At 35.4% G+C, this 24,583-nt stretch overlaps 2 protein-coding genes across 2 annotated transcripts; both read right to left on the bottom strand.

Moving 5' to 3' along the window:
• Positions 1 to 2,313: 2,313 nt before the first annotated feature.
• On the bottom strand, positions 2,314 to 22,461 carry LOC306639003 (olfactory receptor 10J1-like; the record flags this gene model as incomplete). Its single annotated transcript, XM_079102448.1, has 4 exons — positions 22,423 to 22,461; positions 4,514 to 4,662; positions 3,385 to 3,606; positions 2,314 to 3,260 (listed from the first exon to the last, which is right to left on the bottom strand). Exons 3-4 carry the CDS (start codon positions 3,410 to 3,412, stop codon positions 2,314 to 2,316), a joined length of 975 nt encoding a protein of 324 aa, XP_078958574.1. The 5' UTR covers positions 3,413 to 3,606; positions 4,514 to 4,662; positions 22,423 to 22,461.
• Positions 21,514 to 22,446, bottom strand: LOC306639077 (olfactory receptor 10J1-like; the record flags this gene model as incomplete). Its single annotated transcript, XM_079102512.1, has 1 exon — positions 21,514 to 22,446. One exon carries the CDS (start codon positions 22,444 to 22,446, stop codon positions 21,514 to 21,516), a length of 933 nt encoding a protein of 310 aa, XP_078958638.1.
• Positions 22,462 to 24,583: the final 2,122 nt, after the last annotated feature.

The following is a 24,583-nucleotide window of genomic DNA, read 5'->3' as shown; positions in this document are numbered from 1 at the left end:
AGTCTTTTTATACTGGACTTTAGTATTAACTTCAGTTGAAAACAGAGTTTAACTCTCAACTATTGAGCGAATAGTCAAAATGTGTAGTAGGTATGTCTCTATTCATAAAAAATTATTTAAATAAAATGAAATAGAAGGAAACATAATAGACTTGAATGAAAAACATGAAAATATGCTGCATGAGTTAAGGTTGACTACTGTTCTGTGACTGTTGTGCTTCAGTTTGTACATGTGTACACACACACAGATGAATACATATGTATTTGGTTGTTATAACATGCATTTTGTATTGGAGACCATGAGTCATGATAAAGAGTTTGAAATTCTTAAAGTACAAAGGGGAAAGTGCTTGATGTAGAGCAGGAAGACAGGCATTAACTACCGGGATTGTTAACAACACAAAAATGTAAGGTTTTGGAAATATTATTTTTGTAAGAGACCAAAAATATATGACCTACAGAGTTAATGACAGAGTGGAATAACAATTAGGACTTAAAAGTACATGGGAGGAAGATAAGAGTCAAAAGAGATCAGTAAAATAATATAAAATGGCTAGAAAAATTTGGAGATATAAGAGTGTGGGGATTTTGTTAGCTAATACTAGTGATGAAAGCAATAATAATACATTGTAGTTCTGAATACTTCCTGCAGTTCTCACAGCTGTTCCTGCTGTGTTTAGTCTAGTGTTGTTGATTCATACAACAATTCAATGGGGAAAACAGAGCAGGGATTGGTAACCCCATTTTGCAGATAAGGGAAGATGAATTTATGGGAAATATAGCTATTTTCTCATTCTAACAAGAATAAAGGATATTTGTCTTTTATTTCTCATTTCCAAAGGACTTTTGTGTTTGAGAAGAAACTTTGCATATAGGTTTCACATATGAGGAAACTGAGGTTCAGAGAAATTTAAAGATTCATTGAAATGTATATGGTGAATAAGAAGTAGAGTACAAAATTAAATCTTTTTATTTCAATGTTTGTGTTATTTCCACTTACTTCTGCCAACCTTTAAAAACTGCTACCTACCATTTTAGTAACAAAGTTTGTAAATATAGACTTATTACTGAGAAGGTTGAAGGTACAGGGCAGCATTTTCAAGGCTACCAAAAAACAAAAATAAAACATATTTATTTATTGAGTGAAAGTAAATGTAACCATTGGAAAATACAGGGTAACCCCAGTTTGGGGTTCTCTTGGATTTTACCAGAAATTTTCCAAAGTAAGTAGTTGAATCTATGTAAGACTAAACCTTAATGGGTTATTTAAAAATTTTAAATATTCAGATGTAGCATTAGCTTTTGCAATTAACATAAAGGAGGATGTGTCCTGTGAAAAATACATCACCTGGTACAAGTGGGCAGAATTGTCCTTTCAGCTGACTCTGGGGGATTATTCACTGCTCATTTCACCCTGTCATCCATAAAGAGCATGTGAGATGTTCACTATAGTTGTATGTATGACTTGTGTTCATTAGTAGATTATATTCACTCTGCCCGGATCTCTGAAGCCAATCACAATGATCCAGAACTTGTCTATACCCTTTCCTCTCCCTAAAAATAATTCCTTACATAGAGTATCATCAATAATATTTGCATGTTCTTACAACATAAATGAAGTTATGATTATATTTCTATCTCTTTAAATAGATTTCCAAGGAATTTTAATCACATTCCAAAAATATTTCTCTTATATGATCTTGAAAACACCTATGGAAAATAGGTATTTTCCTATCTGTCAACCTAGAACTTATACAAAAAAGATCCAAACTTTTTGCTGCTGAGTTTTATAGATGCTTATCTCTGTAATCACTTGATTTATGGCATCTAAGATGCAAAAAAAAAAAAAAAAAAAAAAAAAAAAAACCTATAATTGTCCATAAAGAAATTACTTCAGTTAGCTTTTAAACCTACGTGCCTCCAAATGGGTAAGGAGAAACTCCATGTCCAAAAAAAAAAAAAAAAAAAAGTGTTACATATTTAAAACTTTACCCCTGCTTCAGATCAGTCTCCCCTCATTAGTTCTTTCTACAGCCCTGATTTCATTCAATTCCTGGCTCTCCAGATAGCCATCCACCTCCCAATGCCAGTGAGTTCTTTATCTTTGTTCTTGTGAGATGCAGGCTTGTTTGATCTTTGGAGAGCTGCCTTCCATTCTCAAGTGTCTGGATTTGTAGTGTCTTTGTTCTCTCCTCTTCTCACCAAACCACAGCTTAATGGACTCCAGAATTTTAACTCTAGTGACTGTGGGCACTGCTCCACTTTTATGGCCTGGAGAATCTTGCAAGACTCTGTTTGAAACAGGACCATCCTGTCAGGAGAGTTTTTGGCCAATAGCCCTGCACAGAGCATTCTTGACCTCTTTGTTTCTCAGGGTGTAGATCACTGGGTTCAGGAGGGGCGTGATGACAGTGTAGGTCACAGAGATGAGCTGGTCCTCATCCCTGGTGTTCTCTGACTTGGGCTTAAGGTAGGCAATGGAAGCACAGCCATAATGGACGATGACCACCGTGATATGAGAAGCACAGGTGGCAAAGGCCTTCTTTCTGCCCTCAGCAGAGGCTATCTTGAGTATGGTGGAGATGATGAGGATGTAGGAAATGAAAACCAAGCCCATGGGAATCAAGATCACCAGCACACTGATGATTAAAGTCAGGATCTCATTAACAGTGGTGTCAATGCAGGAGAGCTTCATTACAGGTCGGATGTCACAGAAGAAGTGGGCCACCTTAGAGGCACAGAAGGGCAGTCTGAACACAGCTGACACCTGTGTCATTGCTACAATTAGGCCAATGCTGCAGGCCCCTCCCACCAGCTGGAAGCACACCCTCTTGCTCATGATGATTGTGTATCTCAGGGGATTGCAGATGGCCACATAGCGGTCGTACCCCATTGCTGTGAGCAGGAAGCAGTTGTTAATTGCCAAAGTGATGAAAAAGAACATTTGAGTGGCACAGCCAGCCAGGGAGATGGGCTGACGTGCACCCCTGAGGTTACAGAGCATCCTTGGTATAATGACAAGTGTGTACACTGTCTCTGAAGCTGACAGCATACAGAGGAAGAAGTACATGGGGGTGTGGAGGTGACGATCAAGGCTGATTATAGTCACAATGATGACATTGCCTGCCAGGGTTAATATATACAGTGCAAGGAACACAACAAAGAGTGTAAGCTGGTGTTCATGGAAGCTGGAGAACCCTTGAAAAACAAACTCACTCACCAATGTGTGATTCTCTTTCTTCATTACATTATGTATGGTATCTAAGAAAGAAAAAGGTACATAAAGATCCTGGATGGGTGGTTTCTGTCAAACAGTAGGCTGGGCAAACACTTATGGTTAATTCAACACAGGTTCCTGCTTATTTATATTCACATTCATACTTACTTCTTTGGGGAGTGGAGAGTGGAGACATGTTATCTTTTATTTTTTCTCAGTGAGACAAAAGTACATGGCCCTCAGAGGCAACTGTTGTAAACTCATTTCCTTCTTCTCTCATGTGCTATCTTATCTTGGGCAAGGATTGAACATCTCTAAGCCCAGTTTCCTCATCTTTATGTGGATGTAGTGATGATACAATCATAGAATTGTTGATAGAAGAATTTTATGCTGTTAAAATTAAAATTTATATTTGAAATTAAAAATTGAATACATTCAAGTTCAGAGGTGTCATGCTAAATTCCAGGTTCTGTAGGTACATACTAACTCCTGAACTTCTAGTGTTTGGGTAGAGCTTTTGCTTCTTTGGCAGAGAAACTGCTTTTTCATTCCAATCTTTTGACTGCTCCTCTCAACTCTGTCCTACATTCCTCTTCCCTAGATACCACTCATTTTACAAAGCCAAAACCAAGTCCTTTTTAATTTTTTTTTCTCCTTACCTCCCACCTCTCTCTCAGACCTACATGTCTGTGCACATTCAGTTAGCATAGAACTCTTTACTGACTTTTTAGCATTATAAGCCCCTGATAGAACATTTACAGTTATAAAACATATTCACATACATTATTTAATTTTATTAACACCCAATGGAGCAGGGAAAATAAGGCTTAATTTTTCTTCAGACTTGGGAACTGAAGTCATCTCTTCTTAGGGAATTGCCCTTGGACTTACAGGTGTCAAAGAACTAAACCAGGACCAGAACTCATATCTTCTGATCCCTTGTACTTGTTCCTCCCACCCCACAAAACTATAGCATAAACACAAAAATTACCCCAGTACAACTAGAAAGGGACCATGCATTCCTAATCCTTATGGTCACACAGTGACCACTACAATGTAGAATACAAATATATACAGGTCGGATCATTACAAATCATTTCTCCATCACACAAACTAGCCACCATGAAGCAAAAATGCTGGAGCATCACAGTGAAATTTCTTTTCAAAGAACCAAAGGCAAAAATGTTTTAACCTTTGTCTCGTTTTCCTGATGGCTATGCCTATGACAGCAACGATGAAATAATTGGGTTATATTTTAACATTGGAATTATAACATTATAACAGGAGAAAAGCACACCATTATTAACATATAATTGGCAAATATAGTCCAACTTCTCCAGTAGCCTTTACCCTCTTAGGAGCCAGCATACAATTATATAATAGGTTAGTTGTAAAAAATCCAAATTCAGTAATAGAAGGATGGAGTTGCTTCAAAAGTGCATTTTGCTAGAAGTAAAGCAAATAAATCACATTATACAATGGTTTGCTATTGGGCAGATTTCAAAGGTAAGCTTATTTTGCACTTTTAAAATTACATTTAATTTATCTATTTTTCAGAAATGCACCACTTTCTATAAAAAAAAAATCTACAAAAAGGTATTTACAAGGGATCAGCATACAGTTGTGCTTCAACACCTCAGAGCATTTCAGAGGAAATTAGATGGGGTTGCAAAAAATAAATTTTATGTTAGATGCCAGACACTACTTCTTGATAGGAAAAGTTGTTTGACCCTGATGTGTGGTTAGTAACTGTAAACATGCTTTATGAAGCTTTATAAACTTTCTCAGTGGACTATGAATTGTCTGAAGACAAGAATATAGACAAGGGAGCATAGCTTGTATGTAGCAGAGTCACATTGTTTATCACCATATCAGTTGAGATACCCTTTAATCCTGGGAAGCCATGATTTATTGGGATTAACAGAAGATCTCTGTAAGTAATAAATAAAGGAAAAAGAAGAACAGATATTCACAGACATTAGGATCATTTCTAGCTTAACATAATTTGACCCTTTCATAACAACAAAAGTCATACATGTATCTTATTCCTCACATGGCACCTCTGTTCACTACTAAAATCTTTCCCCATATCTCACTTACTTCTCTTCCTGTGAATCTGTGATTCAACAGAAAAATTGAGGTAGAGGTCAGAGAGGTGGCCCATGGATCACCAATGTTCACAAACCTGGGTCATGAAGAAAAGTCAGCTGAATGTGGTCATTTCACTTCCAAAAAGGATGGAGGTGGAAGGAAAGATAAAGGGGGCTCTCTGTACGCTACATATACTCTTTGGCTGGTGGAAGAGCTTCTGACACCAAGGAAAGGCTCTCTGAGGAGCAGTTTCCAGGGTCTCTAGGTGCTATTCACCAAGCACCTACAGAGTCACTGGGGGACTAGGAAGCCAACAGTTTATGCCAGGGGACCTTGTTACATGAGGGGCACATTCACTAGATTGTGCTCTGGGAATCTTGAGGCAGTTTTCACTGCAAGTAGAAACAGCAGTGGCTTAGTCGTCAGGTTTTATTTTTTAATAAATATTCTATTTTTATACAGCGAGGCCTTGGAAACCATGGTTACAAAGCCCAAGTGAGCTCCAGCTAAGAATCACTGTGTAGGATTCCAGGAAACCATGCAACTCTCCCTGCTGTATGCTAGAAGATTTTTGTTGGGTTAGTTGGTTTCTCTCTCCCTTAACTGAAAAGTCAATTTGGGCATTTTTTTGTCCTGTAGCAATCAGAAGCGGGAGATACATGCAAGTTCAAGGCCAGTCTTAACAACTTAACGAGGCCCTGTTTCAAAATGAAAAAATGAAAAGGGCTGGGAGAAGTAGTTAGGTGGCCCTGTGTTAAATCCCCAGTACAAAAAAAAAAGGAGATCCAAACTCAAAAGTCAATAGAAGCTTTAGAAAGCCAAAAGGGCGCTGAATATTCAGACTGAGCCAGGGCTTCATCCTCAGGGACCATCAGGTAAATGATTCTAAACACACTAGTTTTCAAGACCCCAGGTTTTTTGTTTTTGTTTTTGATTTTTCCCTCACTACTCCAGGTGCTATATTTTTCCTGAGAGCATTTTATTCTAATTTTCCTTTCATATCCATCTCCCCACCAGATCCTGCCAGTTCTCCCCAAAGTTAATTTTCACATGCTTGGCAAAAAATCAAGTGCCTGAATTCATATCATGATGAACTTGAAAAATGCCCCTTGGGCTCATCCTTTTTGTTTGCTTTTTGTATTAACTATTCTTCTTCTCTACAGAATTTGTGGTGACTGTTAAATTTAGAAAATTATACAAGGAAAAAAGTTTATGGCAATATAAAAATGTTAATAACATTTGCTCTTATCTCTATAAGTTTCAGCAACATAAAAAATAAAGTAGTAGCCAACTAGAGTTTCTTTAGAAGACTCAAACATTTTAATTAAATTATCGTTGACAGAGTTGGTATCCTGACTTCTTCTTGTTTGCAGCTCAGTAGTATCTTCATATGCACTGTAACCTGCAATTGGGGTAAGAGTATGATGGACAGTTTCCTGCTTATGTGCCACTGTTGATTAAATATAAGCTTTTCCACTGAGCATGGTGGCATATACCTGTAATCCTAGCAATGCAGAAGGCTAAGGCAGGAAGATTGTAAATTTGAGGCCAGCCTCAGCAACTTAGTGAGATCCTAAGCAAGTTAACAAGACCCTGTCTCGAAGTAAAAAATAAAAAGGGCTGGGGATATGGCTCAGCACTTTTTCTGAGGAGTCTTTTTTCCCCACTGATCTACAATTGTTATCTCTGTCATATATGTAATTCCATATGTATAAGCATAGATCAGTCTGAACACTTTCTATTCTGTCTCTGGTAATTTAACTCCCTGTACCCAAGCCACACTGCCTCAATAATCAGAATTTCATAATAAGTCTTAATTAGCAAGAAGACAAACTTTCCTTATTTTATTTATTTGCTTGTTTATTTATTTATTTATTTATTTATTTTTGTGGTAATAGGGATTGAACTCCAGCCCACCCTATCCCTGAACTATATTCCCAGCTCTTTTTATTTTTTATTTTGAGACAGGGTCTCACCATGTTACCAAGACTGGTATAGAATTTGCAATCCTCCTGCCTCAGCCTACAGAGTTGCTGGGATTATAGGTGTGTGCCACCAAATCCAGATGTACCTTGTTTTATTCTTTAGTAGTTGAAACTTCACTTTTTCATACAAACTTTAGAAACAGTTTTTTTTTTTTTTTCAGTTGCTTTAAATTAAAAGCTCACTTGGGATGAATTGATAAGGGTTCTCCAGTTATTTAAATCTTAATGTTTTATACATCAAAAAGATAATACACTATGATTAAGTGTGTTTCATCTCAGAGATACAAGGTAGGTTCAACACAGGCACATCAACAAATATAATTCACCAAATATATAGAATTAAGGATAAGAATCATATTATCATCTCAATTGATGCATAAAAGGCCTTGATATAATCCAGCACCCATTCATTTAAAAATTCTGGAGAAACTGGAGATTAAAAACCTCAACATTATAAAGACTGTATATGACAACCCCAAAGCCAATATACTAAATAGAGAAAAACTGAAAACATGTTCTCTAAAATAAGAAACAAGTCAAAGATGTACTCTCATCATCCTATTCAAAATAGTTCTTGAAACTCTAGCCAGAGCAATCAGACAAGAGAAGGAAATTAAGGGAATACAAATAGAAGAAGAATTAAAAATTATCTGTTTGTTGATGACATGATCCTATGTCTCAAAGATCCAAAATATTCCACTAGAAGACCTCCAGAGCTGATAAACGAATTCATCAAAGTAGCAAGATATAAGCTGATCTTGGTTATGGTTTAGATGTGAGGTGTACCCCAAATGCTCATGTGTGAGACAATGCAAGAAAGTTTAGATATGAAATGATTGGGTTACAAAAGCCTTAACCTAATCAGTATGTTAATCCATTGGTAGAAATTAGCTGAATGGTGACTCTAGTCAGGTAGGGTATAGCTGGAGGAAGAGAGTCCCTAGGGGTGTGAATTTGGGGTATATGCTTTTTCTTGCTGAGCAGAGCTCCCTCTCTCTCTGCTTCTAGGTGCCACATCCTCAGCTGCTTCCCTCTGCTACACATTTTGGTCATGATGTTCTGCCTTGCCTCAAGCCCTGCGTAATGGCCAGCTGTCTATGGAGTGACGCCTCTGAAACTGTGAGCCCCCCCAAAAGCTTTTCCTCCTTTAAAATTGTTCTTATCAGGTCTTTTGTTCACAGCAGTGGAAAAGATGATTAAAAAAACACTGATATATCAAAATAATTTTCCTATATTCCGATAATGAATCTGCTGAGAAAGAACTTGAGAAAATTACCCAACTCATAATAATCTTCAGAGAGAGAGAGAGAGAGAGAGAGAGACACAGAGAGAGAGAGAGAGAGACAGAGACTTGGGAATAAATCGAACTAAGAATGTGAAAGATCTCTATGATGAAAACTATAGGACACTGAGGAAAGGAATTGAAGAAGATCCCAGAAGACTGAAAGATCTCCCATGTTCTTGGATAGGTAAACTTAATATTATCAAAATGGCCATATCACCAAAAGTGTAATATAGATTCAATGTACCAAAATACCAATGACATTCTTCACAGAATTAGAAAACTATTCAAATTCATTTGGAATAACAGAAGACCCAGAATAGCCAAAGCAATACTGATCAAAAAGGGTGATGCTGATGCATCACAATCACTAATCTCAAATGATAATATAGAAGCAAGACAGCATGGTATTGGCATCAAATTAGATATGAAGAGCAATGGAATAGAAGACACAGAGAAAAATACACATAGTTACACTTACCCGATAGTTGACAAAAGTGCCAAAAATATATATTGGAGAAAAGAGCATTTTTGACAAATGGTGCTGGGTTGGATATTCATATATACAAGAATGAAACAAGATTCCTATTTCTTACCCTCCACAAAAGTCAGCTCAGTGTTGATCAAAGATCTAGGAAGTATACCAGATATTTTGCAACTGCTAGAAGAAAAGATAGGTTCAACAGTCCAACATATTGGCCCAGGCACTGACTGCCTTAACAAGACTCCTAAAGTACCAAAAATAAAATCAAGAATCAATAAGTGGGATGGCATCTAATTTAAAACCTTCTTCATAGCAAAGGAAACAAAAGCATGAAGAGAGAGAAAATTGTTGCCCGCTACTTTTTCAACAGGGGATTAATATTCAGAATGTATGAAGAACTAAAAAAACTTAACACACACACAAACACACAAAAGCCAAACAAATAATCCAGTCATTGAATGGACAAAAGAACTGAAGAGACATTTCTCAAAAGAAATGGCCAACAAATAAATTTAAAAAATGTTTAACATTCCTAACAATTAAGGAAATGCAATCTCAATCCAGTTGTAATGGCAATCATCAAAAATACAAATAATAATGATAAATGCTGGTGAGGATGTGGGTGGAAAGACACAATTAAACACTGTTGGTGCGACTGTAAATTAGTATAACTACTTTAAAAAGCAGTATGGAGAGTCTCAAAAGACTAGGAATAGAACCATCATATTATCCAGCTAGCTCACTCCTCAGTTTTTATCCAAAAGAACTAAAATCATTATACTACTGTATAGAGGGTAAAGAGGGGTGGGAGGGGTGGGGGGAAGGGAAAAAATAACAGAATGAATCAAACAACATTACTCTATGTAAATATATGATTACACAAATGATATGCCTTTACGCCATGTACAAACAGAGAAACAACATGTATCCCATTTGTTTACAATTAAAAAAAAAATCATTGTACTATAGTGATACAGGCATATCAATGTTTGTAGACGCACAATTCATAATAGCCAAATTATGGAACCAGCCTTGGTGCCTGTCAATAAATGGGTGGATTAAGAAAATGTGACATATACACACAAATGAAGTTTTACTTAGTCATAAGAAGAAATAAAATTATGGCATTTGCTGGTAAACGGATGGAACTGGAGAGCATCATGCTAAATGAAATATGTCAGACTTAAAAAGTCAAATATTGACTATTTTCTCTCATATGCAGAAGGTAGAGGGGAAAAAAAATGGGTGGGGGCAGATCCCATGAAAATAGAGGAAAGATCATGGCGTTGAGGAAAGAGATGGGAAAAGGGAAGAAAATAGAGAATGAAATTGAAAAAAATTAAGCTATCTACATATATAAATATACCATAGTGGATTCCACCTTTATGTGTATCTATGAAGCTCAACCAAAACACCAATTCATAAATGGAAGGAAAACCAGTAGAGTAGAGGAAAGGGAAGAGGGTGAGAGAGATTCCCTTTATATATAAGTTATTTGTAGGATGAAATAGATTAATATCTTACTCATCATCAAATTTTACCCTCTAGTTTTTGAATTCCTTAATAACTTTCTACAACATTCCTTCAATAGGTTCTTGACAATTGGTTGGCATTCAACTATAAAGAAGAGATGGAAAAGAGGGGTGGGGGGTGGAGGGCAAGGGAAAAAAATAACAGAATGAATCAAACAATATTGCCCTATGTAAATTTATGATTTTTAATTAAAATAAATAAATAATTAAAAAATTTCAATTTAGAGCTAAAAAAAAAGAATAGATGTTTACATGTTAGTAGATTTAGGTATTATCAATACTATGAACATTATGTATATTGATGTGTAAATCACCACAAAATTGGCCAGTGGAAATTGCTTCGGCCTGTTCCCTACATTCTTTTGACATGACTTCTTATTGTTTGAGCATTTGTTTATTTTTCATACCAGCAAGAATTCCAGGTTCCTCTTGTACTTCCCCTGTCCTGGTCTTGGACTTGGCTATTTTTCCAAGAAGTTCTAGCAGAGATGATATTTAGAAAGCAAGATCTGGGTGCCAGTTTCCCTCATTGCTACTGTTGTATAATTACTTTTAGACTCATTCAGTGAAAACAAAACAAAACAAACTAATGGAAAAAATGGTCTGTCTGTGTGTTTTAACATCTGTATCTTAAAAACCATGAGTTGATATAGTGGGATCTCCAATTCCAAACTCCTGTCTCAGAGCATACATTAGTGCTCTTGCTTTCTAAATTCTTTTCTAAGTTTCTAACCCCAGCTGTATAAAATGACAACTCACTAAACAGAATTTAGAATTATTACATGCACACATCTCTACAGGTAACTGTGTGTGCATGTGTGCCCTCATATTCTGTAATTCAAATTGACTGCATTCTCTATACTGTTATCCTACCTGCTTTTTCACATAACAGTACTTTCTGGGTGAATTCACAAATTAGTACGTGAAGATTTATCATACCAAAGCTTGTTATGGGGTACAAATAGAACTCAATTTATCTGGCCTACCTAAGTTTCAATGAATGTTCAAGATGTTTGTAGTTTTGGCATTTATTAGGTGTATAGTAAAGAGATTCATTTTTCATATATAATTGTGCCCTTCTGGGAGTATGTGTCTATAGGATACATTCTTGAAAGTAAAATTCTTTGGTCAGTGATTCATTCATTTAAAAACATAATAGGTATTGCCAAACTTAAACTGAAATAGAATGTATCCTTTAAATCCTCTCCGACACTGTTTGATGCTTCCTCATTCCTACTTCCATCAATCACAAGCATCACTACCTCTTTAAAAATCTGACAAGCTGATAGGTAAAAATGGTGTGTTATTTTTCTTTGAAATGTTATTCCTTTAATTATGAATGAGGCTGTGTATCTTTTTATATGCTTATTAGCCTTTGTACATCATTTGCTGTGAATGTCCATTTACATATCTTGCTCATTTTTCAAACTATTATTTTGTCCTTTTCTTATTATAAGAATTCTATGATAAGAAAATATGCCCATTATTATACATGTTGCAAATATTTTTCTAAATTTATCATTTTTACTGGTTTTGTGGATTTGATATTTTGCCAGTATTATATTTATGCATTTATCTCTTGATATCAGACTTTATTGCATTTGCATTTTGATTAGTGCTTGAAAGGACCTTCCTAACTCCAAGATTATTTTTTAAAAGTACCCATGATGTCTTCTATACTTCTTATGCTTCAATGTTTGATTCATCTGAAATTTAATTTTGTGAGAAATGAAATGGACTATCTTTCTTAACTTGAGTATAACTTTTTTAATCCCAATAATTAGCTTATTGTCTCAACAACATGTACAGAATAGTAAAAATATCTCATAATGCTAATACCTTATTCTACCATTGCTAGATTTCTGCCACATTATTCTACTTTGGAAGAATGATTTCTCATTGTATTCATAGAATTTTAGGGAGATTCACCATCTTTAGTCTTTGCAAAATGGAAGATTTCTATGCAAAGTTAATATTTAAAAGACATGCTTAATTTTTTTATATGTTCTAATAAAGGTTTAAAGTATTATCCATACAGAAAATGCACATTCCTTGTTCCTATGTATTTGATCTATTTTATTTAGAAATGGAGCACCTTTTTATATTTTCTAAAGAGTTATTGTCTCTGTCTCTTATCTCTTCAGCTCATTCCCTTAACCCAAATATTTTCTCATTTGTGATCTCTTATCCTGCCATCTTGATGATATTACCTTTATTTTTTATGTAAATTCATACTTTTTCTTTGTTTTATTTAGTATTTTGTCTGGTATACTGTTTATCATCCCTTGTTTTTAACTTATCTTTTGTTTCAAATTGTGATTAAATGCACTAAAAAAACATAAAACTATGCCTTCTAATGGAGAATGACATTGGTGGGTATCACCAATAAGTGGAGGTGGTCAGGGAAGGAATCTCTAAGGATTACTTCTCTTTTCAGTTGAACCTCAAATGATAAACAATGAATGGGAATGAATGAACGAACAAGAATCTGGAGAAGGAAATCACCTTAAATGGAAGGAATAATAAACATAAAGATACTTCATTGGAATAAACTTAGTAAGTTGGTAGTTACTGAAGTCATCAGTAGGGGGTTAGTTATCAGAGATGAGGTCAGTTTTAATGGCATGATTGGTGAGGACAGGAAGGGCTATACAAGCCATTATGAGGAAAGCGGACTTTATTCCAAGTACAATGGGAATCCACTAGAGAGTTTTAATTAGGGAAGGGCTTGATTTGATTTCATATTTAAGAGATAGCTTTGTGATGTAAAACATTGGAAAAGAACAGAAAGTAAACAAGGCGAGGATAGTGGGGAAAAGTTATTTTCTGGCAAGGATAGTCTTAGCAGAAATGGAAGGAAATGAGGCAATTCACGGTCCATTTTGTATGTGGAGTTGACAACACTTGTCAAGAGGTACCAGTACCCAAACTTGTTCTTTCTCTTTTTTCAGTACTTTGGAGAAAATCTAAGCGGTCCTAAGTTTCTTCAGTGGCACAATAAGCTGCTACTGGCTTTGAGATCTTAATGCTCCCTTTTTCTAACAATACTGCTTTAACCAGGAAGCACCTATTGTTACATAATCACTTGGGTGTCCCCTGCTCCTTTTATAAATATGCCATTGTTATGCTATAATCTGTCCATGTATGCAGAACCTAAACTGAAGATTAATGAGAGTCTGGGGAATCTGGCACACTTTGACACTTCTCTGAAGATTATGCTAATATAATCTTATTTTTTTTTATACTCTGTGGTGCTAGTAGTACTTGCATCTTTTTGTTCCTTTTTTACAATTATAATGCACTGATAGAGTGAAGGGTGGAAAAGGGAGAGAGAAAATCTCTCAAAAAGACTCACTGGCTTTCCATGGGAGCAACTGGGCAGGAAGAGTGTCATTAGATTCCTAGATTGAGGAATGTCCCTGGTCCAGTAAGTCCTTTTGCTGAAATCCTCCTCCCTTACCAGAAACAGTTGTGCAAAGGGGTGGTACCAGCAAGAGAGACCCCACCAAAAAACCCTGCTCTGGAGGCTTCTTTTGCCCCATGGAACTGACGCTTCTCTCCCCTATCCAGAGACACAGGGCCATGATGGGGATGGGGGCACTAGCAGGGTGATGACAGCACAAATGCCGGACCCAGGTAAGTCTCAGCATTCTCTACAGGCGGAGGGCATATGACCCTAACAGACACCTGGCCCAAGAAGGATCTTTGTCCCTTCAGGCTGAGACTTGCCTCCAGTTAGCAACGCAGCAACCTATTTATTCCCTTAGGCAGTACCAGCAGGGGACACTGGGAGTCCCAACAGCACCAGAAAAACCAAGCAAACCAAAATCACATTGAAAGTGCTGCAAAAATTAAACAGTGACTGGAGCCACAGCTTACAAAAGTAGGCCAGAAAAACTGGGTGAAACACTGCTAAAATAAATGACTTAAATAGAATCCAGAGTCTTCTAACATATTGACAAAAAGTCTAGGACACAAATTATAAACCAATAACAAAAGACAATAGGGAAACCTTTAAACACAGGAAAAACAAACAACATGCTTTTTAAAAAATCCACTGGTCAGTGTGCATGTACAAATATGTAACAACAAATTCCATCATTATCTACAACTATAATGTGCCAACAAAAAAAAAAAATGTGAAAAAAATCCATAGGTCAAGGACAAAGTCTCAAAAAAATAAAAAATGCATAGGAAAGAATTGAAAATGAACATCCAACATACATATTACAATATGTAAATATACCTAAAGTCATGCTAAAAGAAATTCATATCACGGAATTAGTGTATTATTAGCAAATATCTCAAATCAGTAATCTAAGCTCCCACTTTTAGAAACTAGAGATACAGTAGAAACATAATTCCAAACAAGCAAAAGGAGAAAAATAATAAAGATAAAAGTAAAAGAAACTAGAAAATATAGACAAAGTCAATGTAATAGAGCAAGTTCTTCACAAAAACTCAATAAAATTGATGTCTAATAAGACTGACAATAATAAAAAAAGAAAATCATCAGAAATGAAATAGGAAATACCCTACAGATTACGTAGTTATTAAAAAGATAATATGGAAATAACATGAGCAACACTGTGCTTGTAAATTCAACAACTTGAAAGAAATGAACTAATTTCTCAAATAAATTCAAACCACCCAAAGTCAACCAGATAAACTGCATAATTGTATAATTGTTAGATAGATTATCAGAGTAGTCCAATAACTATTAAAAAATCTAATTTACAATTTAAAAGCTCTGAAAAGGAAATCTCTAGGGCCTGATGGTTTCACTGAATGTTTAAGGAAGAATTAACAAGGTTAAAATCTCTTCTAGAAAATATAAGAGAGGAGAAAACCTATTGACACTTTAAGAAGCCAGTGTTACCCTGATACTCAAAATAGACAAAGGTAGATCAAACAAATTATAGACCCATATCTCTCTTGACTTAGATGAAAAACATCTTCAACAAAACATCTACAAAAAGTATTACAAACGCAACCATATAAAAAGAACTATACACCTTGAGCGAATTGGGTTTATTATGGAAATGCAAAGCTAGATCAATATTTAAAAAATCAAATAATAGTATCCACCCTAACAGGTTAAATGAGACCACATGATTATATAACTGACATTGAGAAAACATTTGACAAAAACCATACCCTTTTATAACAATAACTCAGCAAGTTAAGAATATATAGAAATAAACTCAGTTTGATAAAAAGCATATCACAAAAGGCTATAGCTAGCGTCATACATGTTTCATGTAGAGATGGAAGTTCTAGACACTAAGATAAGGCAATCAAAGGAAATAAAAGGCACAGATTAGAAAAAAAGAAATAAAACTATCCCTGTTTGCAGATACCCTCATATTTTTCCATGTAGGGAATCATATTGTCTGCAAATAGAGAAAAACTCCTAGAATAAATAAATGAGTTAAACAAGGTCATAACATACAATATCAACATAAGAAATCAATTGCATTTCCACTTTTCAACAATGAGCATGAGAAATCTGTCAGTAAAACACAGTTTTAAGATTTCTCGAAAGAAAATGAAAACTTAGGTGTATACTTAACAAAATATGTACAAAGTTTGTGTGCTGAAAATTATAAAATGCTGATAAAAAAGGCCTTAATGATAATATATTAATGAACTGGTAGATACAAAATGGCAAAGATGTCAATTATTTTCAAATTGATCTTTAGATTTAGTGCAATTCCCAAATTCTAGCAAAATTTTTAAAAGACAGAAAAGTTTATTCTAAAATTTATAGAAAAACAGATCTTAAAATAACTAAAGAAATTTTGACAAAGAAGAATAAAGAGAAGTAAAGCAAGGGGATTTACTTCACTTACACTTACTACATAGCTACATTAGTTAAGACAGTAGAATCAATTAAACAATAGGCACCTAAATCACTGGAACAAAATAGAAAACCCAGAAATGGATTCATAGAAAAATGCTCAAATGACATTTGACAGAGATGCAAATTGATCAATGAAGGATGACAATCTTTTTTATCCCACATTTTTAATTGGTGCATTATAGTTTTATCTATTGATGGAATTTGTTGTTATATATTCATACATGTACACAATATAAAATGTAACAATAAAATTTGGCCAATATCATTCTCCAGCAATTTCTCCCTCCCTCCCCACCTCCCACCCCTTGGTCCCTTTCATCTATTGATCTCCCCTTTTTTAATTTATAGTTTTTATTTAAAATTTTTTATTTGTTCTAATTTGTTGTACATGACAGTAGAGTGCACTTATACATTTTGGTAGATCATACATAAATGGAGTATAATCTCTCATTTTTCTGATTATATATTTTCATGAGATCTACCTCCATCTTTTTTTCCTTTTCCTTTCTAACTTCCACATATGAAAGAGAACATATGACCCTTGACCTTCTGAGTTTGACTTATTTCGCTGAACATAATGGTCTTGAGTTCCATCCATTTTCTTGAAAATGACATAATTTCATTTTTCTTTATGTCTGAATAAAACTCCATTGTGTATATATACCACATTTTCTTTACCCATTCAAAGGATGACAATCTTTATAAAAGATTGGCCTAAAGCAACTGAACTTCTACAGGAGAAAAATAAAATCTTGACCTAAGGCTCACAGCTTACACAAACTAATTAAAAATCTTAAATGTAAAAAACATAAAACCATGAAAAAATGTTTAAAATTTCATGGAAGGATACAAAATTCTTGATCCAAAAGGAGACTCAAACCAACAGAAGATTAATGCTGTTTTTTTATTAGGGAGATTCAAAAATCATTTAGATGTCAATTTTCCATGAATTAATTTATAAATACAATGGGATTCCAATAAACTACCACTGGAGTTTGGTTTGCTTGCAAGTATGACTGTGTTGCAAAAGGGAGCAGATTAGACAAGCTGCTTCTAAAAATCATATGAAAAATGTTAACAACAACAACAAATCCAAAAATATTCTGAAGAGGAATAATGACAGACAACTAACTCTATTAGATGATAAAACATTAAAAATTATGATAATTAATGTGCTTGACACATGGAATAGATATTTAAATGTAACAGAATAGATACTCTATGAATAGACCAAAATTCCCAGGAGAATGTAATATATGATATTACCAGCATTTTAATTTGAAGTGGAAACAAATGTTAAAAAAATCACAGGAAAAAAATGCCATCTTCAAAAAAGGTTTGAGTGTTGAGAAATACTCATATTTAGAGGCAAATAGGGGGAACTACAATGAAAAATTAACTGAGATAAATCTACATTTAAAAATTAAAAACCAGGCATGGTGGCACATGCCTGTAATCCCAGCAGCTTGGAAGGCTAAGGTAGGAGGATTGCAAGTTCAAGCCCAGCCTCAGCAACTTAGCAAGACCCTGAACAACTCAGTGAGACCCTGTATCGAATGAAATATAAAAAAGGACTGGGGATGTGGCTTGGTGATTAGCATCCCTGGGTTCAATCCCTAGTACCTGCCCCCTAAAAAAATTTTAAAAAGTGCTGAGCATGGTGGCACACACCTGTGATCCCAGCTACCTGGGAGGTAGGAGAATTGTAAGTTGAGGCCAGCCGCAGCAACTTAGGGAGACCCTGTCTCAAAAATAAACAAATTTTGAAAAGGTTTGAGAATATAGTTCAGTGGTAAAGTACTCCAGGGTTCAATCTCCAGTACCACCAAAAATAAAAAATAAATAATAATTAAAAGCTGTACAGAGTGTTTTCAATTATTTGAATACAAAGAAGATTTCATAGATAGAAGGAGAGGACAAATGAAATCTCTAAGTTTGCTTGTGTACTTACATTGCCCATTTATAGAAGAGGTAGGAACCAAGGACTAGATTACTTTAAATGTGCCTGTTTTTTATTTGGGTTTCTAAACTAAGCCCTTGGGGAAGATGAAGATATTCCAAATGTACAGATTCAGGGCCATAAGACCTAAAAACGAGTTATCCTTTCAAGAGGCACAGCAATTAATTTGCCTCTACATATGGTCTAGGACAGGTGTGCAGAGAGAGCTAATAGAACGAATAGAAGGGAGCACTTTAGGGAGGCCCCTGGGCACCTCCTGCTTCTTTTAACCAGGACTTTTGCTTACTTCTTCAGTCTGTAAACATCATAGGAATCTCATTCTACCCCATGGCTCTATCGGCTACTCTGAGGAGCTGGACCAGTGCAAGAAGAGGAAAAGCACCCTCCACCCAGGAGGAGGTGAACATTGCACCCTACGTGTAGGATGTAGATGCCGGTGGCAGACATAAGTGACATTCAGTCTAGGGAGGCAACAACTCCATCCTGATGAACACGTCCTCATTATTGGGAGACTGTATTTTTAAAATAGAATTTTCTATTCTGGGGAAAAGAATTTATGATAGAGGTTTTTTTTTTCTTGAAGATCTCAAATAACAAGTAAATGTTTTCTGAATTTCCACAAAAACATACTCTAAGGAGAAATACTGTGGAGAGTAATCCAATGTTTCCCCTCTTTTAAAAATTATTATTATTGTTCCACATTATTCCAGGAGACATTCATTTGCCCCCCGGGAAGGATGGACTCAAAGGAATCCAGAATTTTTAAAAAGCCAATTGAATTTCAAAAAGCCTTTTTAAAAAGAAATAATAACTGAAACATTTGTATTGAAAGCTGAAATCATTTTTTAAGGTTAGTGAACTTTTCTAGAGAGGAAAGCCTCTTTTCATTTACAAAGAATGATTTTGAATATCAAAAGCCTCGGTGCTAACTGTACACTGTATATGAAATGTATAAAACAGACTATAGAGTTGGGAAGAACTGAAGTTTCCTGTCAAAGTAAAATAACAGTTTTCAGACTTTGGAGGAGACAATATCATAGCTGGTTGGATATTGTGGAGGACCCACTCTTGCTCCCATCCTAACTAAACCCTGACAGGGGGCGAGGGAAAGGACTTGATAAAAGCAGAAGGGATGTGAGACCTGGTGGATCAGAAGTACATTAGCAAAGCACCAGGTGTGAAATTCAGTGAAATCACATGGAGTCCTGGTGACATGATAGGACTAAATGTGCAACTGAACGCCCAGGTGCCTCAGGAAGTGGCTGGCAGAGTACCAGGGGACCTGAGGGGTCTGAAGATCACTAGCAAGATGTGAAGTGCAGGGACCACACTGATTAAGAATAATGGAAATGCCAGAGTCCTCCTGATGGATGGCAACCAGAGTGGCCATTGGTGGGTATGTAGCTCTACACAGTACAACATGGGGAGGTAGAAATGACCATGAACCAATTACACCCAAAGTAAGAAAACAGGACATCTTGACCAGAACTTGCTTCACTCCAAGATTAGTGGGGGAAAGTGGAAGGAAGGAGAGGAGCAGAACTTTGAATGTTACTGTTTTTACTCATGTTGTGACTTATTAACCATTAACCATTAATTGCCAGAGTTTACAAAAAGAAGCCCAGATGACCTTTTCTCCACCAAGTGGATTAGAAACTCAGAATTATGGAAGTAGAGAGAATGGTGAAACTTGCTTAGATTTTATGCACCTGCATATGTACCCTATAAAATTCATAATTGGTTCATGCATTTTAGGTATTTTGAAAATATTTTACAAAGAGAATGCTATGTACTCATATTTCTTGTGCATCTTTTTATAAATTTCTGATTTGCTCAATAATTAAAACTGTTAATCTCCATAGGTTTATTTTTCACCTATTTGGTCTTACAAATTGAATCTGAAATTTACCCTCAATCTTTTTTCTTTTTGTCTTTTGAGGTGAGGAACAGTAAATAATCTCCTATTATTCCATTTCTACCTTGGTTGATTTAATTTTTTGGAAGTTTTTATGTCAAAATCTCTAACTATTTACTTTGTTCAGTTTTTCAAGAGTCATGAAATTATCTAATTTTTTAGAAAGGCATTGTGTTGACTCTTCCATATTTCTATTTAATTCTCTTCTCTTGCCTTTATGACTTGGCTTACAAAGGGAAGGAGAGGATATAATCTGAAGGACTTTTTCTAAATTCTTGTTCCTACTCTTAACCCTTATCTTTCTGCCTTTCACTTCTCCTGCTCATCTATCACTGAAAGCTACAATTTGGATGTTTCTAATTTTTCCTTCTTCTTAGCCAAATTCATAGCATCTTTCAGCAGTCTTCTCCCTGAGAGTTTCTCCTTTCTTCCTGGAGCTGTTGCTCTTGTCCTTGAAGAAGGCATTTTTTTTCCCCAAACTCACAAGACCTTCTCCTTCATATTGCTTCTCTTTAGCTAGAAGCAAAGAATCAGACTTGTCACTTGAGCTCTGCTCACATGGCCAGTGTCCTGTGGCTGTCATATGCTGATTAGAAATCTTCTCCAATCAACTTCCCTTCACTCCCTACCCCTATACCCTAGTTCCCTTTCACTTGGAGTTCCACAGCTGGCTGATAGAAATGTACAGAGTGTTGCTTGGAAATATTCTCTCTAGAAAGTTTTTAACTTGTTCCAAACCCAATTCTTAAAAATCATCTGTATTTTTTCTTTGCTTATCTTATTAAAACACAAGACAATTAGGCTTCTACACATATCCTCCTAGCAACTACTTATTAAAACATCCAAGAAGTTGTGTTGGGTAGTGTTTTTAATGTGGTTTATACTTCAGCAAAGTGGACTGGTCCCTTTAAATTTAAGCTTGAAAGGAACATCAGATCACACTTTGACCTTGTAATCATCTTCTGGAGTAGGGCTAATGCTGTCTGAGTACAGATCTGTCCAGTGAACTGTATTTTTATTATGTTAACCAAAAAGTTGAGGAAGTGAGAATTGAGAGGGTAGTTCCCCTGTCCCTGAATGGGATGTTTGAGATTTCACTAATCACATGAAACCCTGGCTCTGTAACTTTACCTATGAGACTCCCTCTGGAAAACTTACAAGGTCATATGAAAAGAGATGATCGTCTTAGGAAAGGGATTTCCTACCCACCACTCTGCGCAGAGCGTCCTGGACTTCTTTGTTCCGCAGACTGTACACAACTGGGTTTAGTAAAGGGGTAATGACAGTGTAGGTCACTGAGATCAGCTGGTCCTGATCCTTGGTATTCTCTGACTTGGGTTTGAAATAAGCAATGGAGGCACAGCCATAGTGGACAATGACCACAGTCAGGTGTGAGGCACACGTGGCAAAGGCCTTCTTCTGGCCTTCAGCTGAGGCAATCTTGAGAATGGTGGAAATAATGAGAACATAGGAGACAAACAGGAAAGTGGCAGGGACTGTGATGGCCAGGAGGCTGATAATTAAGGTCAGTATATCGTTGATGATCAGGGTAGCACAGGCCAGGTCCAAAACAGGTCGAACATCACAGAAGAAATGCTCAATCAGTGTGCTGCAGAAGGACAATCTGAAAATGGCCACAGTCTGAACCAGAGAGAACAAGAAGCCTGTGGCACAGACTGAAGATGTTAGCATGGCACAGACTCTCCAGTTCATGACAGTGGAGTAGTGAAGAGGGTTGCAGATGGCCATGTAGCGATCATACCCCATTACTGCCAGCAAGAGACAGTTGGTGATGGCAAAACCAAGGAAGAAAAAGAGCTGAGTCCCACAGCACTCCAGTGAGATGGACTGGTTCAGGCCCACCAGGCTTGAAAGCATGCGTGGGATAATGACCAGAGAGTAGAAAGTCTCTGAAGTGGAGAGGACACTTAAGAAGAAGTACATGGGGGTATGGAGATGGTGGTCAATACAGATAATGGTCACAATGATGACATTGCCAGCCAGAGTTAGCATGTACAGGGCAAGAAAGACCACAAAGAGTGTGAACTGATGTTCTTGGAAATTGGAAAAACCTTGGAAAACAAATTCTTTTACCTCTGTGCTGTTGGCTCTCTTCATTGAGGACATCAAGTCTGAAACATAAAGAGAAAGTCAAAACCAATTATTAACATCAGAAGCTGCCTTGACCTCAAATACATGCACAGAGCAAAGATGCAATACACAAAAATCCAGTTCAAAACTGGATGGATCAGCTTCCTTCTTCAGCAACATGGCAGACCAGACTCTTGGGCTGGAAACAAAGATACACAAAATTTAAGCAACATTATTTAAAAGTTGGATGTACAACATTCTTTCCAAGTACACCTGCATCTTTAGAAACATGATCACCTACGGCCCATGAAATTGGTCTCAATAATTTCTTAAAAATAGATATTCTTAAAAGATAACCCACCTCTTTAGACCATAATGTGATTGTTAGAAATTTCAAAAAGCATGGAAACTTGGGAAGTTGTAAATATCTGGTAATCTAACCCATTGTCAGAAGAGGGACTTATAATGATAATTGGAAAATATCTCAAACTAATAAAATCATATACCAAATCATGCACAATGTGTAATTAAACATTATTAGAGGTAAATGTGTAGTTTAAAATGCTTGCTTGTTGGAAAAGACAAAGCTGAAAAGTTAGTAAGTTGAGCATCCATTCTAGGAAGTATAAAAACAAGATCACAAAGAAAGTAGAAGAAAAAATAATAATGATAAAATAGATGTATAAAAGAAGGATAAAATAGAGAATATCAGCAAAGGTAAAAATTTGTAAACTTAAGATTAAACTACAAGGGAAACTGACCAAAAAAAAGAAAACAAGATATAAATAAACTACATTATGAGTTAATAAAGGGATATGGTCACAGCAACTTCAGAGAAAAGATGAAAAATAATGTTATGAGCAACTTTATCTCAATAAAATTTTAGTAATGAAATAGATATATTTATAGAAAAATATTCCCTACCAATATTGAATCAAGAATTAGAAAACCTAAAAATCCCTTGAGTGTTTAAAGAAATAAAGATGATTGTTCAAAATTATAAATAAACCTCTGGGCCAAGACAATTTTACCAAAAGTGTTATAAAACATTCAAGGATAAACTAATTCCAATATTACACAAACTATTTTAGGTAAAAGAAAAAAGAAAAAATTATTCTCCACTTCATTTTATGAAACTAGAATTATCTTGATACCAAGCTTTGAACAATCTCATTCACAAATAACAGATGTTAAATTCTTGAACAAAATATTTTCAAATAAAATCTAGCAATGTATAAAACAAGCACAAGACAGGTTTTATTTCAGAATGGAAAACTGTTTAAAATTAAAACAGCCCAGTTATATATTTCTTCAAATAAACTATTTAAAGGAAAAAAAGCCATATGATTATTTCAAAAGCTGTTCAAAAAAGCTTTTTAAAAATTCAATGTCTGCTTTAAGAAGAACCCTTAGAAAATGGAGAATAAAAGATTCTCTTTAAGCACATAAAGTCTGTATACAGCAATTCTACAGCCAACATCATATTCAGTGGTAAGATACTGAAGGATTCTGTTTAAGATTAAGGACAAGATAAGGGTGAATGCTTCATCCACTTCGCTTCAATCTTGTATTGAATATTCTAGCCAGCCCAGGAAGGCAAGAGAAAGGAAAAAAAGATATAAGAATTGAGAAGGAAGAAATAAAACTGACATTCTTTAAAGATAGTGGTCATAGAAAATTCAAAAGAAACTATTGGTAAATTATCAGAATTATTAAGAGTTTAGCAACCTTCTAGTACAAAACTCATACATAAAAATCCATTGCCTAGCTGTACTTCAACAAACTGATAGCGGATTATACTTAGAGTTATCACTTATAATAGCTTCAAAATACAAAGTAGTCATTACAAATATCATAATGAAGGTCACTAAAAAAGGCTGAAATAAATAATTATATTCTTGAATTGGAAGATAATAGTTTGAAGAGTTCAATTAATCCAAAATTGATTTGTGATTCAATGCAATTTGATCAGAATCCCAAATGGGTTATTTTGGATTTGTTTGTTGGATTGATGGTGCTAAAATTTAGATGGAAGTTCTAAGTTCTGAGAATAGCCAAAACACTCTTAAATAAGAAAAACAAAAGGAGAGGATTTGCCTTTCAAATGTCATTTCTCATTATAAGGCTATATTAAAAGGCTACAGTAATTAAGAAAATGTGGTAT

The sequence above is a fragment of the Sciurus vulgaris genome (genome assembly GCF_902686455.1).
Source record: "Sciurus vulgaris genome assembly, chromosome: 1".
NCBI lineage: Eukaryota > Metazoa > Chordata > Mammalia > Rodentia > Sciuridae > Sciurus > Sciurus vulgaris.
This window is presented reverse-complemented; position numbering and strand designations above follow the sequence as displayed.